The sequence below is a fragment of the Ooceraea biroi genome, chromosome 7, assembly GCF_003672135.1.
Source record: "Ooceraea biroi isolate clonal line C1 chromosome 7, Obir_v5.4, whole genome shotgun sequence".
Classification (NCBI taxonomy): domain Eukaryota; kingdom Metazoa; phylum Arthropoda; class Insecta; order Hymenoptera; family Formicidae; genus Ooceraea; species Ooceraea biroi.
Window position 1 is genome coordinate 1,041,203 of NC_039512.1, and position 24,653 is coordinate 1,065,855.

Here is a 24,653-nt window from a genome sequence, read left to right on the forward strand (position 1 = left end):
TTCTCATATCTTTGCATTATTGTCTTTTATACGATCCCACGCGCACAGTAATCGAATAACTCGCGTTAACAACGTTGGTTTTCAAGAACCAACGATATATGTCTATCATTTGAAAGATTTCGGAAGGATGCTGATTGCGTAGTGCTGCTTTGAGCGTGTTATTGTCCAAGATGCGCGTGACGTGAAGATCCGGAAAGAGATGGAAGTAGAAAATAGGATGAAGTACCGGAATCGCGTCATGAACGCCATGAGCCGTGCTTGATGGAAGATGAGTGGACATCCAGTCGTAGTTAGTCGAGGATAGTCGGATAATTTGCGGGAGATCGATCGACTTCAGATCGCACTGGCTGACGTAATGAATTGCGTGCGATTACGTCACGAAACTCTGCTGAATTAATACGGGAATATAATTGCGATGTCTCTCTATGGGTATTGATTACGTCGAATAAAGTTCGCGTGCCATGGGAGGCATCACGAAACCGAATCTACGTCGATGTAACCGTTTATCTTTGCAATCTATTTTTCGGGAGGGTGAGAGGAGACGTGTTGCGCATACTTTTCTCAATTAAAGGAACCAATGAGCTTTGGTTGGAAAAATACGGAATTTGTGATCACAAAATAGATGTGAATTCAGTTGTATATCGGTTGAAATTTTTATCAATACACGAACACACACATATAATCGAATCAAAGTCTCTCCTTGAACGTAACACACTTCTGCAAAGATCATTTGTCTTACGGTACCCATCATTTGAATTCATGGAATCAATCTTGTCGCAATAGCGATCGTAACATTGCGCGCGGATGCAGAGATGTGCCGAACAAGCGAATCAAACAGCGAAACTTTTTTTCTTTTCCCCGTGCTTCATAGCCCACAAAGTTTTCGCCATTTTCGCACGAGATTGATCGCGTAATCCATAACATCCGGGCTCCCGCACTTTCCATATCGACGTTCGAGTTTCGAAGTCTTTCCCAGACCTCATCGTACCGAGGCGAACTTCGCCGAAGTCATCAAAAAGCAACGCGGCCCGGTTCGTTGGAGTTTTCCTTACGAACTTTCACTTGCTTCCTTTCCCCGCGTCCGCGTCCATCTTCACCCTTCGCCGCTAGGTAAATACTTCGGCCTACTCAGCAGCTCCGGAGCATGCTGCGTCTTGCAAACCCTTGCTTCACCCTCTTAACAACTCATAGGCACAGCTCAACTTTTTCCACGACGGATATGACGCAACCTTGTAAATCGGATGTAACACAATTTTGTGCAAATAGTGCTATTGTTACATATTAAATAAAGAAATTTTAATTATTTCGTACTATGAAAATAAATAAAGAATTTATCATCTAAATAATTACCAATTTTCTTAATAAACAAGACTCTAGAATATAAATGGCCAAGATGTCACGAGAATAACATTTATTATAAGATAATTAATAACATACATCACAAATGTTTTTTTAGATATTATTTTATTAAGACAAAAACGTGTAATATATTATATAAATTTTGATTTCTTCAGATTACTTATACAAAATTTATGCGAGATAAGAATTTATAATTGGAACACAAAGAATCTCGAATTATTTTCTGAACAATTTTTGCACTACATAAATGCCAAATTATTTGGTATCTTGTGTTCGGATATATGTTACTATCATTGTGATAATAATAAAAACTTATTTCCTAATTGCTCTATAATGTATTGCAGAGCAATATTGTCAGTAAAAATGAAGCGCAACCTCCATAGAGCGAATCGTGCATCGAACAGCCGATCTATTAGCGGTCCGTCTGCTGTCACTCGCTTATCTCCTACCACGTCGAATAACGCGAGAGAGACAGATCTTTCGTACAATATACCCTGCCACGTACTTCGTTAAAGCCAAGCCAGTGGCCGACGATCATTCGTCGTCGCATCTCTCGTCCTCGGTGCAGAAGCGGCCGCTATCCAAATCCGCCATTATCGGAACTCTTGCCGCCTCGGTGGGTACCTACTCGTGAAATCGTCGATGGTAGAAGAAGAGGAAGACAGGTAAAAAGAGCAGAAAGAGAGAAAGGTACACACACGTGAAGAGAGGCACGAAGAGGGTAGGGTGAGAGAGAAAGAGACGAGCGGCGGAAGAGAGAGAGGAAGCGACAGATATAGAAGCGGCCGTAACGTCGGAAGAACCGGCAGCAATTTCCGGTGGCTTTTGTGTGCCCTTTAAAAACGCGAACTGCGGATGATGCCGGTAGGAAGATGGGTAGAGAGGTTGGGAGGTACGGCGAGGGAGGGAGGGCTCTGGCAGAGAGTTTCGCGAATGTACGTACGAGTGGTCCTTCTGGACCAACAAATCCCCGTAAGGGAAGGGGGCGGCGAAAGGAGGCAGCGAAGTCGAGGGGTTAACTGCGGGTCCTTTCGCGTACCTCCCGTCCATTCGCGCGTGTTTTATTTCGCCCACCCTCTCTCTGTGCGACGAGCGTTCGGATTCGAGATGCATCTCTTTACGCTAAAGCGCGCGCGCGCGGCGGCAAGATGAATTTTCCCGCGATGAATAGCGGAATTAAGCCGGATCTCGCGTACGTCGCTCACGGACGTTTCATCTCTGGCTCCCATCAAGCACTGATTTTCCCTTCGCGAGAGATAACGTCCGACCGGTGACCTAATTTCGTCGTCGCATCGTACGCGCGAGTAACTCGCGTTACCCCGCGTTCGTGGTGCGCGGTTTCCCTTATTCGCACATTTGTCCTTTTAATGTTACACAGCTCGGCTCTCCGCCGAGAATACGAGGCGCGACACGCCGTGTATCCTGCGTTAATAGGTACTGTCTCATCTCATTTCGCGGAGCAGACCTATATAAACGGAGAACGTTTCCCCATTACGGCTTCGACCGAGAACCGAGAGGAGTAGGATTCCCGCCTACGCGAGATCGTTTCTCTCCCCGTAGGATGCGTGAGTGTATACGGTATACGCATTCTTCCTGGGGATGTTGGAGAATCCCGGTCCTTAGTATCTTCCGAAGCTCCAGCATCTCCTCCTGCCGTGTCCCGGTTTTCTCTTTTTCTTTTTTTTTCGGGAAGGGGAAGGAGGGAGCCGCAAGCATGGGGGACTCTGGAAACGCACGCGCGCTCGTTTGATTGGCCGAATGTTATGGGGTTCCGTCGATATAGGAGGGTAGAGAAGGACACCGAGAAGAGAAAAAGATACCGCGCGAGGCGGTGGGCAGAAGGGGAGCGACGAGGAAATGCATTAGGTGGAAGAGAGACAAATGGACAGTGGGAAAGGGAGGAAGAGAGACGCGCTTCGAGCTGCTTTGAGGGTGCGTGGGCTTTCTCGCAAAGGGTGCGTAGCGTACGGGCGGAGGGGAGGGGAGGGGGCCGCTCGTAGGGGATGAGGGAGACTTATACGAAGGGTAAGAGGAGTACGAAGGGTGGCGGAAAAGGGGGTCGGGGACGGGAGATGGGGGCTGAGGCGAGGACAGAGGGTGGAGGAGGTGGAGGAGGACGAGGAGGAGGAGGAAGGGGATAGTGGTCGAGAGGGTGGGTAGTGGGGGATGAAAGGGAGAAAACTAGAGGGTGCGTGTAGGCCTGGGGAATCAGTCGCGGGCGAGCTGCGTTCGGGGTTTTATCTATAGCTCTGCCTCCTCCCATCCCTTTCGCTCTCATCGTCGCGTTCGCTTGCTCGCTCGCTCGCTTCTTCGTTCGTTCGTTCGTGCTTACTCTGTTATACGTACACGTGTAACACGTCGAATCGAACCTGCGTGTCTGCCGACGAGTCGCGATATCCGGAACAACTTGCGCTGACTTTGGTACAGCGAGGTAAAAGAGCAAAGACATAGGAGAGAGACGAGAGTGTCCCTGCTGGAATTTACTTGGTGCCGAAATACCGGACGATCTCGCAATCCGTCGCAACTTCGGACCGGATTCTTCCTCCAAGTGGCGCGAGACGCAACGCGCACCGTCGACAATCTCGCGCAAGCTTCTCCTCGGTTTCGTGCTGTGATAATTCGCGCGACGGCGGCTCGATCTCGGTCGACGATCGTCGTGTGCGCTCGCCAAGAGTGGAAATTACCTACGGGAAGTTCGCGGGTCGTGTTCCCGCCAAGTGCCGCGACCATCCGCGCTCAATTGTTCACCAATGGTTCATATTCTGGAAGTGGTATCGTCGCGTCGGAACGACCTGCAGATGGTGAGTGCGCTTGCGCCGATAGTTTTAAATCTCCCCGACGACTCCTCTCCCCTACGAAGAAGAGAAGAGACAGGAAGAGGTCCCTCGCGCACGTGTCGTCGTGCGACAAGGACGCGCGGGCACGTTAAACACATCGGGAAACGTGACTTTGGCGATCGAACGATCCATCGATCGATCGCGCGATCGCAAGATCGGCATTTAGGCCCGCGACGCCGTGATTTTCTCGAGGCCCAGCGTGTCCTCGCGCGTTTAAACTCGCGCTCGTACACGCGCATCGGGATTCAAGTCACGTAGCCGCTTTCGACGTACGACTCGCGTACGCGGAAATGCATGGCGGCGTCGTAAAAGCGAGACGTCCTCTCGGGAAGAGGTACGACGAGGTGGCGGAGACGTCGTCTTGACGGGCACGCGTGAAAATGCATATGATCCCCGCGAGTTTACGACCGCCTGCCGATTTCCATGGATTCTCCACCCTTCTTCTATCCATCCTCGCCTTTCTCGGTGCGTTATCACGGCCCTTTCGCGCGTCTGCATCGTAAAAAGTTCTCGTAGCCCGCGTGTTTACGCGTGACTATTTCTGGCAGTCTGAACGCACGCACGCACGCACGTGCGCGCGCGCAAGCAAGCGAACGTAATATGTACCTATCCATATGTTGCGCAGCTTCTGTACGCGTAACGTTTACAATAACACCCTCGCTGCGTCGGCTCTCCCCTGCTCTCTCCCGTCCCTTTGCATACGTTAACAGCGCGCACAGCACGCGAGCACGACACGCGTGAATCGTGAGCGCACGCCGGGACACGCGAGCAGCTGTTCGATGCCGCGGGCGTGTCTGCGTTCGGTTACTCAGCGGTTAGAAGGGTTCGTTTCGCCTTTAAGTTCGATTAATAGTGCGAGTCCTTTATATCGTAGCCCGCGCGTCATTTCGAATGTCCCGGTGGACGTTAAACGCATTTGTCTTTAAAGAACTACCCTGTTCTACAATGAATCGAATGGAGCGTTACTCATTAATGGAGCGTTACGCAAAAACCCTCGGACGTTTCGCGTGTAATTCACAAATGGGGCAAACCGAAACGAGAGATGAGATCCAATTATCGCGTGAAATCAATCGTGCGAGCTCACTCTACCGGTTGCCGCGATTTTTATCACTTGCTGTGATAAATCGACCATCCATCGTGGAGGATTCCTCGAAACGACAATTCGCAAGTAGTCGTCAGCCGCAGAAATTCTAGGTACCGTCAGTTTGCTCGTGCTGCTGTTCGATCGGAGGAGTAATCTGCTCGCGCGCGCCGCATACATGCTGCGCTTCGCGCGCACGTTACGCGATTGTATCGGTAGCATGCCGTTACCGCGGCATATGACGAGTTCTCACGAGACGGCCCTGGTGTCTGGGTGTTGATGCAGAGACGCGCATCAATTAATGCGCCAGCACACGTTGAATGTGCCGGCGCATAACGGCGCCGGTAATGCGGCCCGCCACACGGCCGCGTCGCGCGCTTCGCACGGGCGCATCAATCCTAAATCCGGATGCCGGACCCATCCCCAATAATAAACCAGCTCGGGCTACCAGACGAAGGGACAGACGCCCCATACCAGTGCCCGGATACGTCGAGTGCGAGTCCATAACGCGTGTCGATTAAACTCGGAAGCGAGCGCGCGCCGTGAAAGCAAATGAGATCACTGAACGAGAGGATTTTCTTTGGATTTGTTGATTTAATCGTTGCTGTCGTTCCGTTCGGAACGTATCAGCGTCTATCTGGATTAAAGTCGCGGTGTTTGGTCGCGTTCATCAATCTCGACAAAATTGGGATCTTTCCGGGATTCTCTACGTCGACGACGGTCGCAATCTGAGGGAAACGATTCGCACGCGATGTCGAAATCCGACGGCACTAATGTTACGTTCATTGTTAGCTTTCCCCGACGTTCGTGATTCTCTTTGGCCTTCTTCTCCTCCAACGTGAGAATTCTCCGTGGAGTATTTGAGCATTTTCCGATCGACGCCATTCCCGCAACGACGATGCTCGTGATGTCAGTTTCTTATGCGCAGCGCGGCCATTTATCGGAGCAGATCATGTAGAAGCAATGAAGTTTCGGCTGTAGTTACGACTGTAACCCGCCAAATGGGCGACGATCGAAGTTCGCAATGGCGGTACGTGACAACGGAACCACGTCAAAGAGCGCTGTAAACCGTCGGGCAATCGCATCCCGCCTCGCGATTTTCCAGCGTTTGTCGAGCCGACTGCCACATCCCACGCCCGGGCTCACCACCGCAGAGCCGTGAAATAGAGAGGCGTATAACGTTTGACATTTAATGCGCGCCGAAGCATTGGCTTAGATTACAATCGGTGAACAGCGATTGGCCCGGAGGGGGGCGCGAAAGCTCACTCGACTCGAATGCTCTTTCACCGGAGGTGGGAGGGCAGAGGGGGAAGGGAGGGACGGTATAGTCGGCGCTCAAATATTTGTAGAGCGTTAGGGAAAAAAACTGATGGAGCTGAATAAAAAAAAGGAAAAAAGAGAAATTGAATAGGCGGGAAAGCGAATGCTTTATATCTCGTACAGGTACGATCGTGTAAAAAAATTCACCGGCCGTACCCGTACGTCAGGGTATGGTTACGAAACGGGGAAAAAGCGCAACGTAATCCTCGTTTCGAGAGGAATGCGTTGCTTTGCCGCAGTATCGTAACCCAGCAACACGCAGTAAAGAGATACAGGGATAGCGATACGGCAATCGTTCGATTTCTACTTGCGTCTGAATTTTAGCGCGATGTCCCGGAAAAACGCGCCGACACGACTGCCATTGGTTTCCTAAACTTGCGTTTTTATTTAACGAACATGGCGCAAACGTGATTTTCCGCGTCCAACGTGCAACGTTCAAAATGGAAGCTTTACACATATACCACCCATTAAAACCAAAACTTTCCAATGTTGTATCTTGTATCCTGTCAGCGAAATAATTTACGATAAGCGAAATAATGATTCTGCACATAGCAGAATGTACGCGAATATAGTATCGTAAGATACTGATCAGAGCTGTTCGTGTTTTCAAAAGTATAAAGTGTAAATGAATTGTGCCGAATACAACGTTCTGGTAAAACACGATCCAGGGTCATATAACTAAAATTATCGCTCTCGAATTTATTTTCGTGGCGAATATTTATCTTCCGCGTACATCGCTCCCTGCGTTTATCCGGCACCATTTGCACTAGGCACGTTTGTAAGCCATCTATTAGAAATTGAAACATGCGGGATTTTATTTAATGTTTGATAGCGGGTAATATTCTTTAATTTATTATTCCCCGTGCAATTTGGCACGAGTTCAGGGAATTAATATTTTTTTAGCAGAAATATGAAGGAGAGTAATATACTACATACACGCATGCATTTAAGGTTCATTATTATCTCTATCTCATACACAATTTTGTCTTCTCTTAAATCATCTTTTTGCTACAAGTGTCTGAATGTTCATTCCTTGAAAGATTACTTTTTCGAGAAGTTTCATCTCACAGTGCCTTCAATAAACTTATCAATTGATTATTTCGATTTCTGCTACGTGGACAGTCATATCCGCGTCAGTTCGGGCACACATGGCCCGCGTGCGTTTATCGCATGCGTTATATAGCGTGACGTTCAATCACGCGGCACTCTGCTGCCGACAATAAAACGCGAATCCTATTTATAATCACGAAACAGGCGAACCGGCGGGCGCCAATGCGCCGGGGGTCGCAGGTGCGCATTTATTCGTTCCGCAGTGAAACGCAACCTGGGCTCCGACGCGAGTTATCACTCGGCCAGAGACGCATTGTTCGACCGCGTCAAAAAGTTGACGCCGATAACGCGCTAAGCGCACAATATTGCCCAAAAATTCGCACAGCTATTGGATGAAACACGACGCGGCTCGAACAATCGCACGGTTCTTGCAATCGACCGATTCAGCAGCGAGTCTTGAGCGAAATGCCTTTAGAGAAATGCTGCGCTGCGCCTTTCGGTGAACCAGTTTAGCCAGCGATAAACGGAACGTCAAAATATCAATTGTCGAAGCGACGGAATTAATTTCGGGTTACAATTAATTTGCCAATTGGATCTCTCGACTGGGATCCATTTAGATGTAATCTGCTCTTGGTGGTGGGGGCTCCTCTTTCCGCGTTCCCTCCGCTTTGGTATCTCCCGCGCAACATCCGATGCGAGCAGACACAGAGGACGGCGCTCGCTTCGAAGCAGTCGACAAATTAGCTGTATTAACGGGTACGACCGCGAATGCAGATTTCGCGCTGTTAGCATGCAGTTCCCTGCTTGATACTACGTCGAAGGATTATTCGAGTTAACTCGAGTCAGACAGTCGCGAGCGTGTCTCCGCCCTCGCAGTAATCACGATCACTGAATAATATATATATATACGTACGAAAATGTATCGAGAACCCGTGGAGACAAACTGCTTTGAAGATCTCAGATTTATTCAATTGATGATAATTCATGCGAGAGGACAACTGCGCATTTTGCAAACTTGCATAATCTTCTAGAAAAGATTAAGTTAACTGAAATTGATCATGTCCGAGAATTGCAGGATATACAATTATTGCGAATAACGATGGGACATATTCCAGGAGATGCAGGAAAACTGTAGCGAATATTTCTCGTGAAAGAGATGTCGGGATGTCTGGTCCGTTACACAATGACGATCGGTATTAACTCGCCAAGGGGTAATCAAGTAATGAATACATCGCAGGCAAAGAGACCGTACGTATATAAATCATGCCGGAGAGGATGCCGGGGGCTACACAGGGCGAGCCCTTATCTCCAATCAGTACATTGATTGCACGCAGGCAGGTCAAATACCGGCAGCGCCACTCGGCAGCTCGGCCCTGGCACGATAGCTTATTCAATTTCCGAAACGGCATTCACCATTCAATTCGGCGGTTATCAGCCTGCGCCCATCCGCTATCTGGATTTTGCGTGGCTCCCTAGAAAGCAGTGCGCGCTCATCCCGAAAGAAGAGGCTCGGTTTATCGACGGGTATAAATTGAGATAATCAAGATTCCGGTAGCGCGCGGTCGCGCTCGGTAATCCCGCGAAGGCGCAAGCGAATCCTCGATTTTTGATGATATCTTACGTACACGTTTGCAATCGGGTATTCCGTTATCCCACCGGTTATCAACTCCGTAAAGCTGTCCGAAGAGGAACTAGTTTAGACGACGGACGTAAAGAATAAAATTCGGTGATGGAATTGTCCCTAATCCGCGAGCGGATTATTGTTCGGCATTGTTATTATTCGGCGAGTTGGCCGCGCGCGTGGTTATCATACAGTATCTACCAGCTGGTGGCGAGACGGCGCACTTTGCCGCAGTGTACATAGATAATCGAGCTTAATTAATTGCTCGTGATGCGCGCTCGGGGCTCAGCAAACACATTTACTTATTACCATCCATCTTGAGCGGTGCCTCTCAAGGGGATCGATTTTCCAAGTGCACGCGGCGGCTGATGACACAAATTGCCAAAGGGGTCGACGCTCGATCGTAACGCGATCGTTAAATAGAGGTGCGGCTTTTTCTCTCCATCCCCCGTGCTTTCACGAAAGCGCGACGTCGTCCCACTGGAAACGTACTTAATTATCCAGCTTCCTCCGGCGTGGCGCGTCCCAAAAAGGTCGAGACTTAATCGCGAACGACCAAAACGACTTTTATGCATGAGGCGGCCCCGGAACCATCCGCCTTCGTTCGCCCGTTTTGCATATAATGCGTGCGGCGATGCTCGTCTGCGTATGTTAACTCTAATCTAAAATTCCTTTGTGGAGATAACCCGCGTCGATATATTCCGCAAGCCTCGCTGCTAATTAGCGCGCGAGGAGCGTACCGACTCTCAGTTCTAATTACGCTTCTTTCTTCGCTGGCAGATCCATCGCGTGAGATCCTTTGGCATTTAACATTCTGATAAAATTGCACGTAGAGATTGTGTCTTTTATAATAATCTTCACGCGATGTATATATGCTTCAGGAACGCTTCGTGCGTTTACGAAACGTTGTTTATGAATTGCTCGATTTGAAAGTAAAGCACATCTCGCGGAGATGTGACGTAATCTCGCCGCAACGCTGTACTCACTATTAATTAGCGTTAGCTCGCTGCTCCAACCGGGTAACTACGACCATCGGGGAGCAACAACGAGGTTACGCGGCAGTTAATAGTCGGCCGCGTTAATCGGCACGCCTCGCCCCATAGCGTAGCGCGATCTATCCGAGCGGAAATCTCCGCTCGCTGATCGTTATTGACTGGCACAGATCCCACGGGCCGTAAGTGACATTTACACGATGCATTCCGTGTTAAACTCGTCCGGAGAGACAACAAGACGGGAGAAACGGAGCGTCGTATCTCAGTTCCGGTATCTATGTGGACGCCGGGTTCCCCTGACAACGGGGCAACAACAAACGCCTAATGGCCAGTTCTCGACTCAAAGTTTAATTTCCTGACCAGCGGACAGTGCTTAAAGTGACCTTCCCTCTCCCCTCCCCCCATCTCTCTCTCGTTGTCTTTCTCTACCTCGATCTTCCTCTCTTTCTCTTTCTCCCTTTTCTCACCCCTCGCTGGCCCGCCCCACACATATCGTGCCCCCTTACGCTTGTCGTCACGACCGAGCTTGCTCTCCTTCCGTCGTCCCTCGTACATTCCGGTCTCGGGGATTGCGACCGGACGTACAGCCGCCGCTATGAAATATTAAAGAATTAATGGCAATTCTCTCCATGGAGTCGCGCGAGTAATTACCGCCCGACAGTCGTGTTAATCGCTGGATTAATCGATCGCGCGCGGACTTGGATCCCCCGGAGATACCGTTTAATTGCTCGCAAGCGCGCGGATCCGAGAAACGTGCAATCTCATGCGCTTTCCGGATCTTCTCAATCTCGTGTAGCTCGGCCACGCGACGATACGCGGTGTCGCCGTGAAAAAATTCTATCCGCAAGGGACGGCGGTGTGTATAGGCCGCCAATGGTATGGTAACGCTTACATATCGATCTCGTAGACAGAGAACTCCATGAACCCGGAACCCATGCTCGCCCGTTTGATGTGCATACACCTTGTATAATGTCTACGTGGTCGTGGCACTGACCCCGACCGTAACGTCGCTCCTCTCTTTGTGCCCGACATGTACGATATGCGCGCGGAAAAAGTTTCGGAGTCGCCGGACACGTTTCCACCCCATGGTGTCGTGCAGCTTTTCCCTTTCCCCTTTCTTCCCTTCCACCGCCCCTGTCCGTAATTCTTACGCCAGGCGGGCATATATAATGAAAAAAAGAAACGGCGAGTCAGAAGACAGATGGTCGCAGTGGTCAATTGTACATACATGTATGTATGTACATACATGTACGTACCTACGTATTAAGAACCAGATATCCTAATCCAATGTTCGCTTGTACATTTTTCTTTTATTTGTGGCTTCCGCCGAACATATGAAGTTATACGTTCACCTTATGGTACAAATAATGACGATTTCTTTTCCAAGAAATAAGAAAACATAGTCGGATAATAAATCATATCTTATAAAACAACGTTTTAAAATGTTATGTTCTCTTTTAATATTCTTATAATTGGTTTACAACGTATGGCTATTACATTATATGAAGTAGTTAGACATATGAACTTAATTAAGATATTACAATAAGACTGGAACGTCCATCAGAATCATCAATATAGCAAGGTTACTCACTTTTATATTATACTCCAATTTTTATATTTCCTTTGAAGTTTATTTCGATAATAATTGCAATTATACGGAATACATCTTTTCTCCAACACGTCTAGGATATCACGAACGCAAAGACATGCGCGTATTATATTCGTAAATATTTGAAAGACGAAATCGTGTCGCGCTGGTAAACCGTGAGGTCTTACAACTCTCTCGCGTTTGCGGTGCTGCAGCGATCCTCAGAGGAAAATTGGTCAGAGAGAAAGGACCTGCAAGGCCAGCAGTAGGATAATGCTACCGTTGGAAGCGCCATTCGCGCCAACCGAGACACGGAAGTGAAGGAAAGGAGGATGAGCGCATTGTGGCGAAGAGTTCAAGACCGCGTGATGTCGATGGTGGAGAAAGGAGGGAGCGCACAAGGCGGAGGGGAACAGAGCAAGAGGCGGAAGGATGGAAGCCAGGATCGAAGTACGGTCCTGTGTCCCCCACGTCATGAATCATGCATCCTCATCCCCCAGGAACGAACTGGAACGCGCTGCGGCGGTGCGACCCGTCCGAGAAATAAACAATGTTATTTGTTCGTTGGGATCCCGACCCATCCACAGCGGTCCAAAGGACTTCTGCCGGGACCGGGACGGCGGAAGGACGAGTGGCGGGTCCCGTGCTTTCGTAACCCGCAACCGTGGGATGGAAGCTGCTCCGACTTCTCTCGTCCTTCCTCGAGCGCTCCTGTCACGCATTCCATCTCGTTTCTGTCCCTCCCCCGCGCACTACTCGCGTACTCTGACAGCCAGGAACTGTCAACGGCAGAGGAAGCTCTCGCGACCACTGATGGTGTTTGAGCGGGGCCGAAGTGACGCGAAGGACGAGCGCACACATGCCGGACAAATAACGATACTTCCGTCTTCTCAGCAAACCGGGATATTTTCGCCTCCCGCCCCCTCCTCTCCTCTCCATGCCGGTTTCATCCCTCGTCAACCTCGTGTGGGTTTCCCTTCTTCTTACTTTACTTCCATACTCTCTTGAAAAGAATTAAATGCGCGAGTAAAAAATCGATGACTGTCTGTAAATATCAGAATTTATTGTAGAAACGTCAGAGCATCGACGTATCATTATGCGACTGATATGTTGTCTTTGTCTCTGTTGCAGATGAACCGTCCTATTCAAGTGAAGCCGGCGGACAGTGAAAACCGCGGAGGTGAGAACAAACAATCGATCCAATATATGTTTTCACATCGAGAAAATTGAGTTGCTAATTTAATTATGATAACAATATCAGAATTGTCAAAAATTGAAATTATGTGCAGAGTTCAGCTAAGAGCAATTACTGAATAGAATCGTAAACGCGTCGATTTCCTTTTTTTTCATCGTCTACATATTCAGTTGAAAGTCATTCTTAAATAAACAGAAAATTCAACATTTTACGAACAGATTCGGCGCACATGATGGATCAACGAGAAATAAAATACGCTGAAATTGTTCATTATGAGAGAAACAATTTTGTTCTGCGCAAAAAGTGTGCCCGGTATCTTTAACAGCGTTATATCCCGTGTCAATCTTGCGTAGGAGAGAGAACTATGTAATAAACTACGGATAATTCGCAGTAATGGTGAGTCGCGATAACACGTCCGTTGTATATAAAATTCATACTCGCGTCGGGACGGTGCGATAGACACCACGATAAAAAATGTACACCACTGTACCACCCATGAGTCGTGCTGATATTCATCGACTCGCTCCTCTCTCTCTTTCTCTTTTTACAGAGTGTTGTGCGCCGGGCTCTTCGGACCCGCGTCGTATCTTTCCCGCGCACACTACGCTTCTCTCGCCGAGAGGGCCAATTTTATTAATTACGTGAAATTTTACAGCTGGCGATCGCGGGCACTCGTCATGTTGACATTCGCTTATCGCCGCGGTGACCGCGGATCATAAATTTCGCGTCACGGTAGAATAACGGGCAAGCCTCCTATACATATACGTATGACGAGATAATCGAGACTTCAGATAATCGAGAGACAAATTGTCGATCGATTATCGTTTTTAATGAGTTGTCGCTTCCGCTCGCATTTCGCATTTCCTCCTATTCGCGTGACCGTGCGCGGGTATCTTGTGTAATCTTGCCGATCTATCCCACATTGTCAAGGTATTATTATTTGAAAACACGAGCTCTCCATTCCGAACGATACGATGCCAGCATTGTGGAACATCTCGCGCAAAAATCTGATGCTCGTTCATCTATCAAGCGCTCGCTCGCTCGCGCTTGTCCCGGATTCGTTTCATGCGTTAATTTCTACGAAGCATCTCAGCAAATATGAGCTCGTACCAGCGCAGAGCCAGAGATTTAATTAAAAATATGGTATTTATCTTTGGGGGCCGGCCGTAGCCGATCGATACTGTTCCATCCGTTCGACGAGCGCCATCGTCGGAGCTCCCGGCATCGCTTCCGATGCATGTAAATAGCGGGAGAAGCTCGTCCGGGGAATTCCCGAAGGCTAAGAGCCGTTGGGGCCCCCTTCGTTACCATTCGCAAAGTCCGCGCCGCACCGGGGACAGCGTTCCGACGAGCTGGCAACTACTCCGAAGTCCTTCGGATAGTCCTCCGTTTCTACGACGGCGAGCAAGACTTGCGCAAGGAGCGCAACGAGATGAAGGAGGACAGTGATGCGCACATGCACGAACGGGCAGGAGAGATGAAGGGAGAAAGAGAGAGATGGATGCGGGTGGGATGAAGGAGAGAAAGATAGAAAGAGAGGAAGAGAGAGACATACACAGAAACGGGAAGGAAGGATCGAGGGAGGCGCGCATGGCGGCGTTAGACCGGGATACGTGGAAGATGGCACGGGGGTGGCGGGAGGGAGACCAGATGAGGGGGATCGTAATTCATATGCTAATCTGGAGGAGATGCCATTGTAATCTCCGGTCGCCTGCCTCCGTGCGGCCCCACAAAGCCTCGGCTTGACGCGGATGCAGGAGTGATCCTGAGCACGACGCCGCCGCCGCCGCCGCCGCTGCTGCTGCTGCTGCCTCTGCGGCTCGGTATATACCCCCCACGTAGATGCTGTATCCACGTAGTCGCGGAGTTCAATCAGGGGGTTACTGAACTTCGGCAACACTGTCGTCGAGCCGCCGCTTGCCTCCCTTCTTCCCTCCCCCTCTCTTTACCGCGTCGTCATCGTCGTGTCTGTCCTCCCACCGCGTGCAAGATGGTTTCCGTCACTTCAACCTCGCGTCTCACTTTCTCCGTGTTCCCATTCGCCCCCTTGACAGTCATCCCGATGCGACCTTTACGATCTTCCGTGGCCGTTCGGCGACGTGACCCTCCTCGGACGACGCGCAGCGTGAAACAGATGTTAATGGCATCGTGTAATTCGTTGAGATAACGCGCGGGATCACAGTGAATCCTCGCGGCCGCGTAATTACGGGTCCGTAGTCGCGTGTAATCTGCTTTAGGATCTCACGCCCGCTTCGTGTATCGCTTGACATCAACATCTATTGGAATTAGACTACTTTGCAGACACGGTAGGCCATTACGTTTTTCACATTTAACAGCAACTCTAAATTTCACAATTAATCTGGTGCCAGCTAGTGCACGCGTTTAAATCACCTCGTTGCCTCATCAGGCCAGTTTGTTTCAATTTACACGTACATTTTTCTGGTTTAATAGGTTGTCACATTTTCAACTTAATTTATTTTACACATTCAGATTCAACTGAATTATCATTTTCATCATCATCGTCATTTTAAAAAGATGCCATAGTCACTTCCCGTAGATTTCACAAATTATCTCGCGAGTAACATTGCGCATTAGCGGACAAAGTCGATGTAACTTCTTCATGTCTTCGTGATAAAGATAGGAACGAGGGGAGGAATGCGCGCTCCATTGCCTCGTATTCATAAAATGACAGTTCAAGATAGCGACGCCCATAACCGCCCTCACTTTCCGCCATTGGGGATGATGTCTCTTTGTTTCAAGGAACACCTTTTTTCCACGTTAAATGACTACCCTTTACGCCTGCACTTTGCAACCCCGGACGTGCAGACTTAATTACGTCATTTTATACGTAAGATTCCTTCTGCGCTCCCGAGCGCGCAGCCGGTGACTCGGCAGCGGAATAACATTTTATTAGCAATAGAAAATTACATCAAGCTTTAATTGCGAAACGTTGTGGAAAATGGCGACGCCTCCGCACAACGCTTGTATCGCAATATCGCGCGATTCGAGACACATGCGCTAGATACCACGCGGTGCTTACGCGGTGAATCCGCATTCGCGAGTTGCACGGCAAACCATTAAAAATGATCCGAAGGATAGCTTATGCAGAACGTTCCAATCCTCTATCTTCGACGTTTGCTTCGGCGTTTAGACGGATTTAGCGAATCGAATGCGTAAACAACGTCAGTTTGCAGACGTTTCCCGCGATATTGCGTCGTGAAACGGACGACGTTTATCCTACCTGGTTCTTATCGCGGTGGCGTATTGTCGAAGATACACTTCGAGAAGATAACGGCAGCCACTCAAGCGAAGATTCTGCTTCCGGAGCTCCATACCTGAAACATCTTTCACGCACGTCGCTGGTAAGACCCTACGCGCGCGCACGATAGTGGCATCGAAGCAGCCGGAGAATTAAGTTTACAGGGACGAGAACAGATTTGAGAAATGCGTATCTCGCGCGCGGAAGTTGGCCGCCGACTCAGGGCCGGCCAAAGTTTCTACGACTGGATAAGGGTGGGTGCTGCCTGTACCGAAGCTAGTTGAGCAAGTAGATAAGTTTCGATCCCTCGGCGAGCCACCTTGCTCCCGCCGCCATCTCTTTCGCTCGCCCTCTGCTCTGCCTCTCTCTGTCGTAGATAAACGTACACCCGGAATATCGGGTCGGGGAGAGGAGCTTCACGCTTTGCTGCCGAGTTCGGTTCGGCTGACGTGACGTGGACTGGTCTTAAACCCGTCCAAGAGAAATCCTCGTGGATTATAAGAGTCCGTCCTCGCGCTTCTTCTTACGGGAACAACGGATGGCTGGTGCCGACGTCGTCGTAGGGCAAGGCGCCGAGTTACTCGCTGGATTTGTAACTGCAGTTTCATTTATGGTGCGCCGGAATAGTCGCAAAGTTAGTTTTGCGCGCGCGAGGAACGTGACGGGGAAACATGGAAATTACAAACGCGCTTGTGAAACTACCTTGTTTATCATGCAACATCCGAAGAGGAATTTTGTACAAAATATTTATCTTGATGCTTGATGCTTGACTTTATCTTGTTTCAATAAATGGCCGCATCTGATTATAGCTGGATTCTGCTTGATTTCTATTCATTTATACTCGTGTATATTATTCTTTTTCGATTATCATGAATTTGGATTATTTGACATCTTGAAGAAAAAAATAATCTGAACAATTGCATTTAATAACACCTTAAGAGACTTAAATAAAATTCTTAGAATCCTTTTAAACACGCGTCGAGACTAATCACCAATTACTGTTCGTCAATACGAAAGCAGCGACTTGTCGACAATGACTGACGGTAGTTCCAGCTGCGGTTGAATGGACTGGCGGCGACCCAGAAGAATACTCGTTATCGCGAACAAAACGAATGCGGTCCGAATGTCATCCGCGCTGAGCCGCGTCGTGTCAAACAAAACGTTCGCTTTGTTCCGTCGTCGTCCAGCGCGAGAGGATAATTTCCCCGAGAGTTAATTCCTTCTCCGCCGCCGTTCGGTGGTACCGAGGGAAGGAGGACGCGAAGGGCGCGTTAACACTTAGCTCCGGCGACAAAGGTCCAATTCTTGGTCCCCACGGTGTCCTGACGCGACAATGGGAGCGAACTCCCGGCGAAAAGTACCCGGGGCTAAGGACAGACGGGATATTCCCCGACGAGGAGAACGGCGAGGCGTTGATACGCCGAAGGGAACCGAGGCGGGTACGGACGATGGGGGATTGCTAGCGATGAGGGAGACAGAAAGAGAGAGAGAGAGAGAGAGAGGGGGGGGGCGAGGAGGAAGAATCTGCGGAAAGCGGGGATGCAACGAGGCTGCAAGTCAGGCGAGAATCTAATTTCCCGAGACAAATCCTTAAATGTGCCCCGGAGCTGGAAGGCGCGAGGCCGAGGCGTCTCTCGGAATGAGCTCGCGTCTAGCATCCGCGACAACGACCTTTAACTCGGCTCGCCAATTTTGCGTCTCCATAACCTCCTACCTCCTCGCGTCCTCGCAAAACGCGTCATTAAGCTCATTCACGCGGGAAATGCGGTCTAAGATCGAAAGCAGAATGTGCCCCGCGCGTCGGCGTTCGCAGACGCGCGAAGGGCTAAGCGGAAAAATGTAAACTGCCTCGTGCGAGGATCGAGATTGCGTTACGACAGAGAGACGCGCTTCGCTTCTTACTTAATCCGTCGAAGATAAAGACTGTCTAATAATGAAACTTCGGAAACTGAAGACGATATTTGGGATAAATTCAGATTCACCAATGAACCGAACAGCGCAAGAGAAGAGAAATTCACGAATCATTAAAATCGACGATATTGAACCGCTCGTGAAAATTATACGAGTTTCCATTATCTGAAATCACGTGTGATTTCTCCGTGATTTTGTTACCGACGCTATTGATATTTCACGATAGTTTAATTCCTGCGATTATTATTACCCGCTAAACTGATTGCGTTATATTCATCTAGTATTATATTATGAAAATTAGTTTAATGTAATTACGCTATCTAATTATGCCATCGCGATTGAGCGCAAAAATGCTTGGTATTTGGCAATAACCAAGTAGATATCCATTCCATAGTGAGATTTAATCGTGCTACATGAACGCAGCACGTGAAGATTAAAAATCAATCGCCATAAGCGATCTACTATCGCAGAATGAATTGGCGATTATTGTTCGACGCACTGGTATCTCTTACAAGCGTTGATTTTTATCTGATGCTCTTATTAATAATGATCATGATTTTTTTTTATAATCTGATAGGTCGTGTCGTGTTCATCACGCAGAAGATCTGATCGAAAGAAACGTCCTGTAACGTACGACTACGCGAAAGAAACACATCATGTACGATTCCCAGTTGGGCGAGTCTAACAAGACGAAAATTGAATCTTGCGAGGATTCATATAGACGACGAATGGTGTATTTTTGGGTCCAATGCCATTTCTTTGTTTCTGTTCTGTATTCCAGAGTGCATGATGGACGACGGGAGCGCCAGTGCCATCTTCTGGAAGTAGGAGGCACCGGTGGCGGCCGCTGAAGGTAACTTCGACTTCCAGGAGATAGCTAGCTTCCTTCCAGTACCTCTATTCTTCTTCTCCGCAAATCGGCAGAAAGAGAACTTCCCCCTCGATGAAAAGAGAGATGAAAGATAGAACGAATGAGGAAAAAGAAACGGGTCCGCTCTACCTCAGTTCCAACCCCCTCCGCCTTTCCCAATCACGCCATCACCGCTGATTCAGCCAGCACAGCTCGCCGCAAGGTCCATTTTGCCGCTCGCTAGTGTTTGAACCACCTTACCCGGTTCCAACATTCTCCCACGTACCTCGCCATCCCTCACAGCCCGACTCGCAGTGCGGCCGGTAAACATCCGTCCACGGAGAAGGCTAAATTCGCACGAGAAGTGCATCGTAGTTCATCGAAATTCTCTCGCAAAACCAGTTCGAGTCTCCACACATTGATGAAGCTTGCCAATGTCACGAGATGCACGCGCGACTCATTAGGACTCGTACTTGCGTACTGATCGTACACTCAGGATGAAGGAATCCGAATGTACGTCCCCCGTGGATCTCTCGATTGGCTCGAACAATTGGCTCCGAACGATTGGCTCCAAACGATTGGCTTGTACCGTACTTCGACAGTCAAAATCCCTTCGCTGGCAAAACGCTGGAGCGACTCGCTCTTGTCAGCGCTGAAAATTCAATCGCGACGTTTCTTTTTCTTTTTGTCTTTCGTCTAAGCTGTTCCTCCGGTCGCGCTTATCCGCGCAGCGAAGAACGATCGCTATTGGGCTCCTCTATGTCAGTCTCGTCATTCCCTTCTCATCCGTTTCTCATCCGGCACGACACGCATCGTTTTACCGCATACTGAAGGTATTATAGACAGTGTTGTGCGTACCCACGTGCGTGACTGAAACCTGTAGCCGTAAACCTGTCGTTTCGTGTTTTTTTGCTCTGTTTATTGCGCACCGCCGTTACATCACACTACTTGAAGCCTCGCTACGACGGGACGCGTGCGTGGTGGACGCTCTTAGAACTCCGCCGGCCAACCAAGACACATGGGCCGAGAGCGATGCAGAATATATGAAACGAAATCGCGGTCTTAGAGCGTCTACCGACGGCGGCAACGAACCCTTTTGCTCTAAAATGCCGAGTTACATTGTACGTTTTGAAGTCCAAAGTCCCGTCGTCTCACGCTCCCGAACCCCCCCCCCTCCCCCCCCACCGTCTGACCTCATATCCGTATATTCGTGTGAACATGACCATCTTGATATATATATGTATATGATATATATATATGATATATATATATTATATATTATACTATATATATTATGCCGCTCTCTCTTTACAGCTATGACCATATATAATAGTGGCTCGCTCGTTGGATGTGTTGTCTCGTTCGTTGTCGATGTGTTTTTTATCACCTCTGTACATATTTTCTGATTATGATGTGAGCTACATTTATCTCTTATTGTATTACTTAGATTTGATTCTATATATAACAGTTTTTATGATGTCCCTATCTTTTGACCGATTCAACCGACTCGCCCTCCGCAATCCGCCGCATTTCCGTCTCCGCAAATCTCCCGCAAATTCATTTTATCCCACGTCTCCGTGTTATCCTACTGATTGTGTCTCGCACATGATCGTGTTTTATCGGTATTACATAGGGATCCACACGCACATATATACGCATACATACATATACACCCCGATGCGCATCCAGTGCAGATATTTCTAAACGAACTATTTGTCAAAATCGGTGATTATGACGTTTACGACGCGTAAACGCAGTTAGCATCTCCGATCGCTTTAACTTACTCTAAAAATTCAAGATACCTCTCGCAGGTGAAATTACGAAAAAAATCTTTTGTCAGACCGGGTCCTGAAATCACGCTGCGACCACCTTGAAAACAAGGAAAATCGAGACAAGCCGGAGAGATCAATATTTGTCGAGGATTACAATCACAATCGCAATTTTCGGATTACAATCACAAAAGATTCTATATTGGGTCCGGATACCATCAGCAATTCGATAAAATGATATTCTAACTTGAGGAAACTCCTCGTTACTACCTGTTATTTCTCATTCATCTCTCCGCGCAGAACTTAGAAATAACTGCAGGATATAATAAGCATTCGTTGTGTTAAATCTTGCGCGGCAGTGATCCATCTCGAATGTACACCACTTTTTCTATCCGCTGAAGCGATTCGATTACTTTGGTACGTCCATATGAGAATTAGAGCGTCGTTAACTCGATGTGGATCACTGCCGGGAATATCAAGCCATATCAGTTGAATATCGCTTAATATCCTACCTGATTTTTTTACCGCGATCCCGTTCGTTTTCGGCTTTGAGATAGGTATCGTAGATCAACGTGTTTCGGTTGGATTACTTTTCTTGTTCTGGTTACTATGATTTCCATTACCATCCCTCCTGGAACATTGTTTCCGCTGTTACGTATGTATGTTACATTGTTACCGATTATGATAATTGTTTTCGTGGTTGTGGTTCTCGGTTACTATCGTCGCACAAAAGATACACATGTAACCCATATGCGTATACGTACACGTACACTCGTGCGATTCCCAGTGCTGTCTAGATGTACACGTTGTACGTATTGACGAAGTGCAATCATGCGCGTCAAAGGTACCGTACGCGTGCATACACGGATATGTTACGTTTATATATATGTACATGTATATATAATGCATATATATATATATGTAATACATATATAAATACGTATATACCCCTACCTCCTTCCCTTTAGGATGGTGGATGCTGGTGTAACCGTGTAACTTTGTCGTTCTCGGTGTTAGCCGCAAGATCTTCTCTTTAACGCCTATAGATGCTTTGGCCCGCACACGGAACTGACTAACGCTATTTTTTTCTTTTTTTCTCTGTTCCCTCTATTTCGCAACGCCACCATCGTCGACCCGCAGACAGAAAGCTGTTCGTTGGTATGCTAAGCAAGCAACAAACTGAAGACGATGTCCGACAGTTGTTCACTGCCTTCGGCACAATAGAGGAGTGCACCATCCTTCGCGGACCCGACGGAAGCAGCAGAGGTAAGTCCCAATTTTTTCCAGTTTCTTTTTTACATCAATTTACGTTGATGTAATCGTTACCGTATGATTGTACAAAAGTAATAAACAAAATGCAAACAATCCATTTTTCCAACTTTTTCTTTCTTCGGGTAGCTATTAAAGAATTTGCAATATCGTGCCTTGTCTACCATATTATTCTCTTATATTTTACGAAAATGTAAAGAAAGTGGGTGAAAATGTCTCTGTGAGACATTGCGAGCGCAAGTATAATATTGCGATTCGCTACCATAAAAAGTTGAAAGATCGCCGATAAAGGGATTTAAAAATAGCGTGCTGCAGTCCCTAAGGGATTAAGCACGAAAACCATATTCTCTCTAGAGCTAAGTGTACCGTAACGTGCTGCGCGTATATTTTTATGTCGCGGGATAAAAGCATAGGCACATTGTCCATAAAAATACGAATATCTGTGCAATTTTTAGCCGCAGGCCAGGATATTCGCGTCTCTCTTTGCTGCACCATCGTTTTAAGTCTTCGCCGTTCGTTATCTTTCTCATTCGGTTCGTGCAGTTTTAATCCATAGAAAATCAACCTGAATCAAACAGTCCAATGAAAAAACTTGTGCGTAATTGCAGTGCCGATTGTTTCATCTTCTTGTTAGTGAGGAAAAACGATTTTGCGATTGTACCAAGTGGGTCAAGTGTCTTTTAACAAGTATTAAATTCTAAAAGGTTTAAAATCTGCCAAAAAATTCAACACATTTTAGGTATAAAAAAGCAGGATTCATTCTGTCTTAAACAATTAACTGAATTTTATTATCTGTTTAAACCAGTAAAGCCTAATTCTTGAAAATCTCAAAATTTTCATTATAAGGAAATTATTAAATAGTTAATATATTAATATGTTAATATATTAAAGAAGAATTATTCTGAAATATGCAAGAAATAAAAAAAGAAGAGATAGCACACTCTGTACATCAGTACATCTAAGAGAGCTGCGAAGGTCTCATAATCCGTGACGTCTTCAGGCGTTTTCATCGAACGATGAAGCAAGCAAAGGGACTCTCCGGGGCACCTAGTTTCCAAAGGGATGAGGGACGAACGGACTCCGCGAAATTAATCACGAGATGAGGCGGTAAAAAGGAGGTGGGACCGGGGGAGAGAGCAGTTATCTCAAAGGAAAGAAGGCAATTGCCTCGACTAGGCATTACGAGAAGGAAAAAAGGGATGGAAGCTTGCCGCTCGTTTCGACCTCCGGCGATGATGCACGACGGCTTAAGCCCAGGCGGAAGGATATAATCGCGACGGCATTTGAATATCCGCTCGCGCTGTAAACACCCCATGTGTAACGAAGGTAGGTAGATAGCTGACGAGGAAAGGTGGATGTAATTCGGGCGGGGGGAATAACCGGCGAAATGGCGGACGAAAAGTGGCTGCGGAGTTGCAGTCGGACGAGAAAGGCGGCGAGAGCAATAATTTCCGCTGGACGAAGCGGCGAAATTTAAATATTTTCATTCAAGAGCGAAGAGAAAGAGAAAGATAGATATATATGTATATATATACGAAGAGAGATCTCGCGAGATCGGCAACGCAGGCAACGTGAGGAGGTGATCGAAGAAAATGGGAAAGCAAGGCGGATCGACGGCGGAGAGGAAAAAGGGAGAGTAAAGGGAAGCGGAAAGAAGAGGAGGGAAGATAGGGCAAACGGCGGCGGGGCGAACGGCTGAAATAAGGAAACGGGAGGGCGCGGGCGGGTAGGCAGGCGCGAATGTAATTAAATTCCACTTTGAAGTGAAACTCACTTTCAGCAGTTAATAAGATTTTGATTCGCAGTCGGTGACGTAACGCAGCGCGCCCATCGTCTTTGGCAGGTAGGCGCTGCTCGCTCGCGACGGTGAAGGAAGCACGAGCGGCAGCCGGGGTTGGTAGTCAGTCGGAGGAGGAGTCGTTGGGGGGAAGGAGCGGAAGTAGTACGCGGGAGAGAAGAGCTTTACAATGTGCGAAGTCTGTGCTCCTTCGCTTCCAGTAAAGACCGAGCTCTTCCTCCCTCCTTTCCGTCTTGGCCTGGCTACCCTCTCGTTCCGTTGCGTCAGAGCTCGGGGTTCTTTGTCGAGAGCCAGGACGATGTTGCGCCAGCTTTCCGAGCTCTTTAATTAAAATTACGCGAGCACGCGCGCGCAGCGCGACGACAGTTTCCAACCGGTAGTCGGTTTATCACGTGGAATGCATTCGCGATTACTCGCCGAGAATCTCAGGTATGTCACACCGGCGATTACAATGCCTTTGGTGAAATGAAGCGTGCGCGAGGTCTGAACGCAATCTCGAGCTTAATCTCCGCCTCGCGATGCTGACCTTTCATCGTCGGCGCGCTCGATCACGGAAGACTGTCGCGATGACGTTACCCGCGTAGCACGCGGCTACTTCCACTTCCCTGGATCTTTACGAGCGGAGGAGAACATTTCCAATTCTTGTTTTTTTTTCATTCCCAGAGCTGGAGCTTACAGCGAATACCTTCCGCAAGATAATCCCGCCGCGACATTCGTCCTTGGACATCGGTATCAGAACGAAGTTAGCAACGGG

At 48.2% G+C, this 24,653-nt stretch overlaps 1 protein-coding gene across 22 annotated transcripts in view; it reads left to right on the plus strand.

The window, feature by feature from the left end:
• LOC105284382 (CUGBP Elav-like family member 4) overlaps positions 1 to 24,653 on the plus strand; it is a 525,177-nt gene that overhangs the window by 441,098 nt on the left and 59,426 nt on the right. For 5 of the 22 annotated variants that reach the window (XM_011347803.3, XM_011347807.3, XM_011347812.3 and 2 more), the window contains exons 1-3: positions 3,558 to 4,160; positions 12,980 to 13,028; positions 21,973 to 22,098. In XM_011347803.3, the coding sequence (XP_011346105.1) occupies positions 4,110 to 4,160; positions 12,980 to 13,028; positions 21,973 to 22,098 (226 nt within the window). In that variant the 5' untranslated portion in view covers positions 3,558 to 4,109. Of the gene's footprint in view, positions 1 to 3,555; positions 4,161 to 12,979; positions 13,029 to 18,994; positions 19,067 to 19,105; positions 19,897 to 21,972; positions 22,099 to 24,653 lie in introns of those variants that run through there. The other 17 variants (XM_011347808.3, XM_026971282.1, XM_026971283.1 and 14 more) reach the window with 10 other exon arrangements.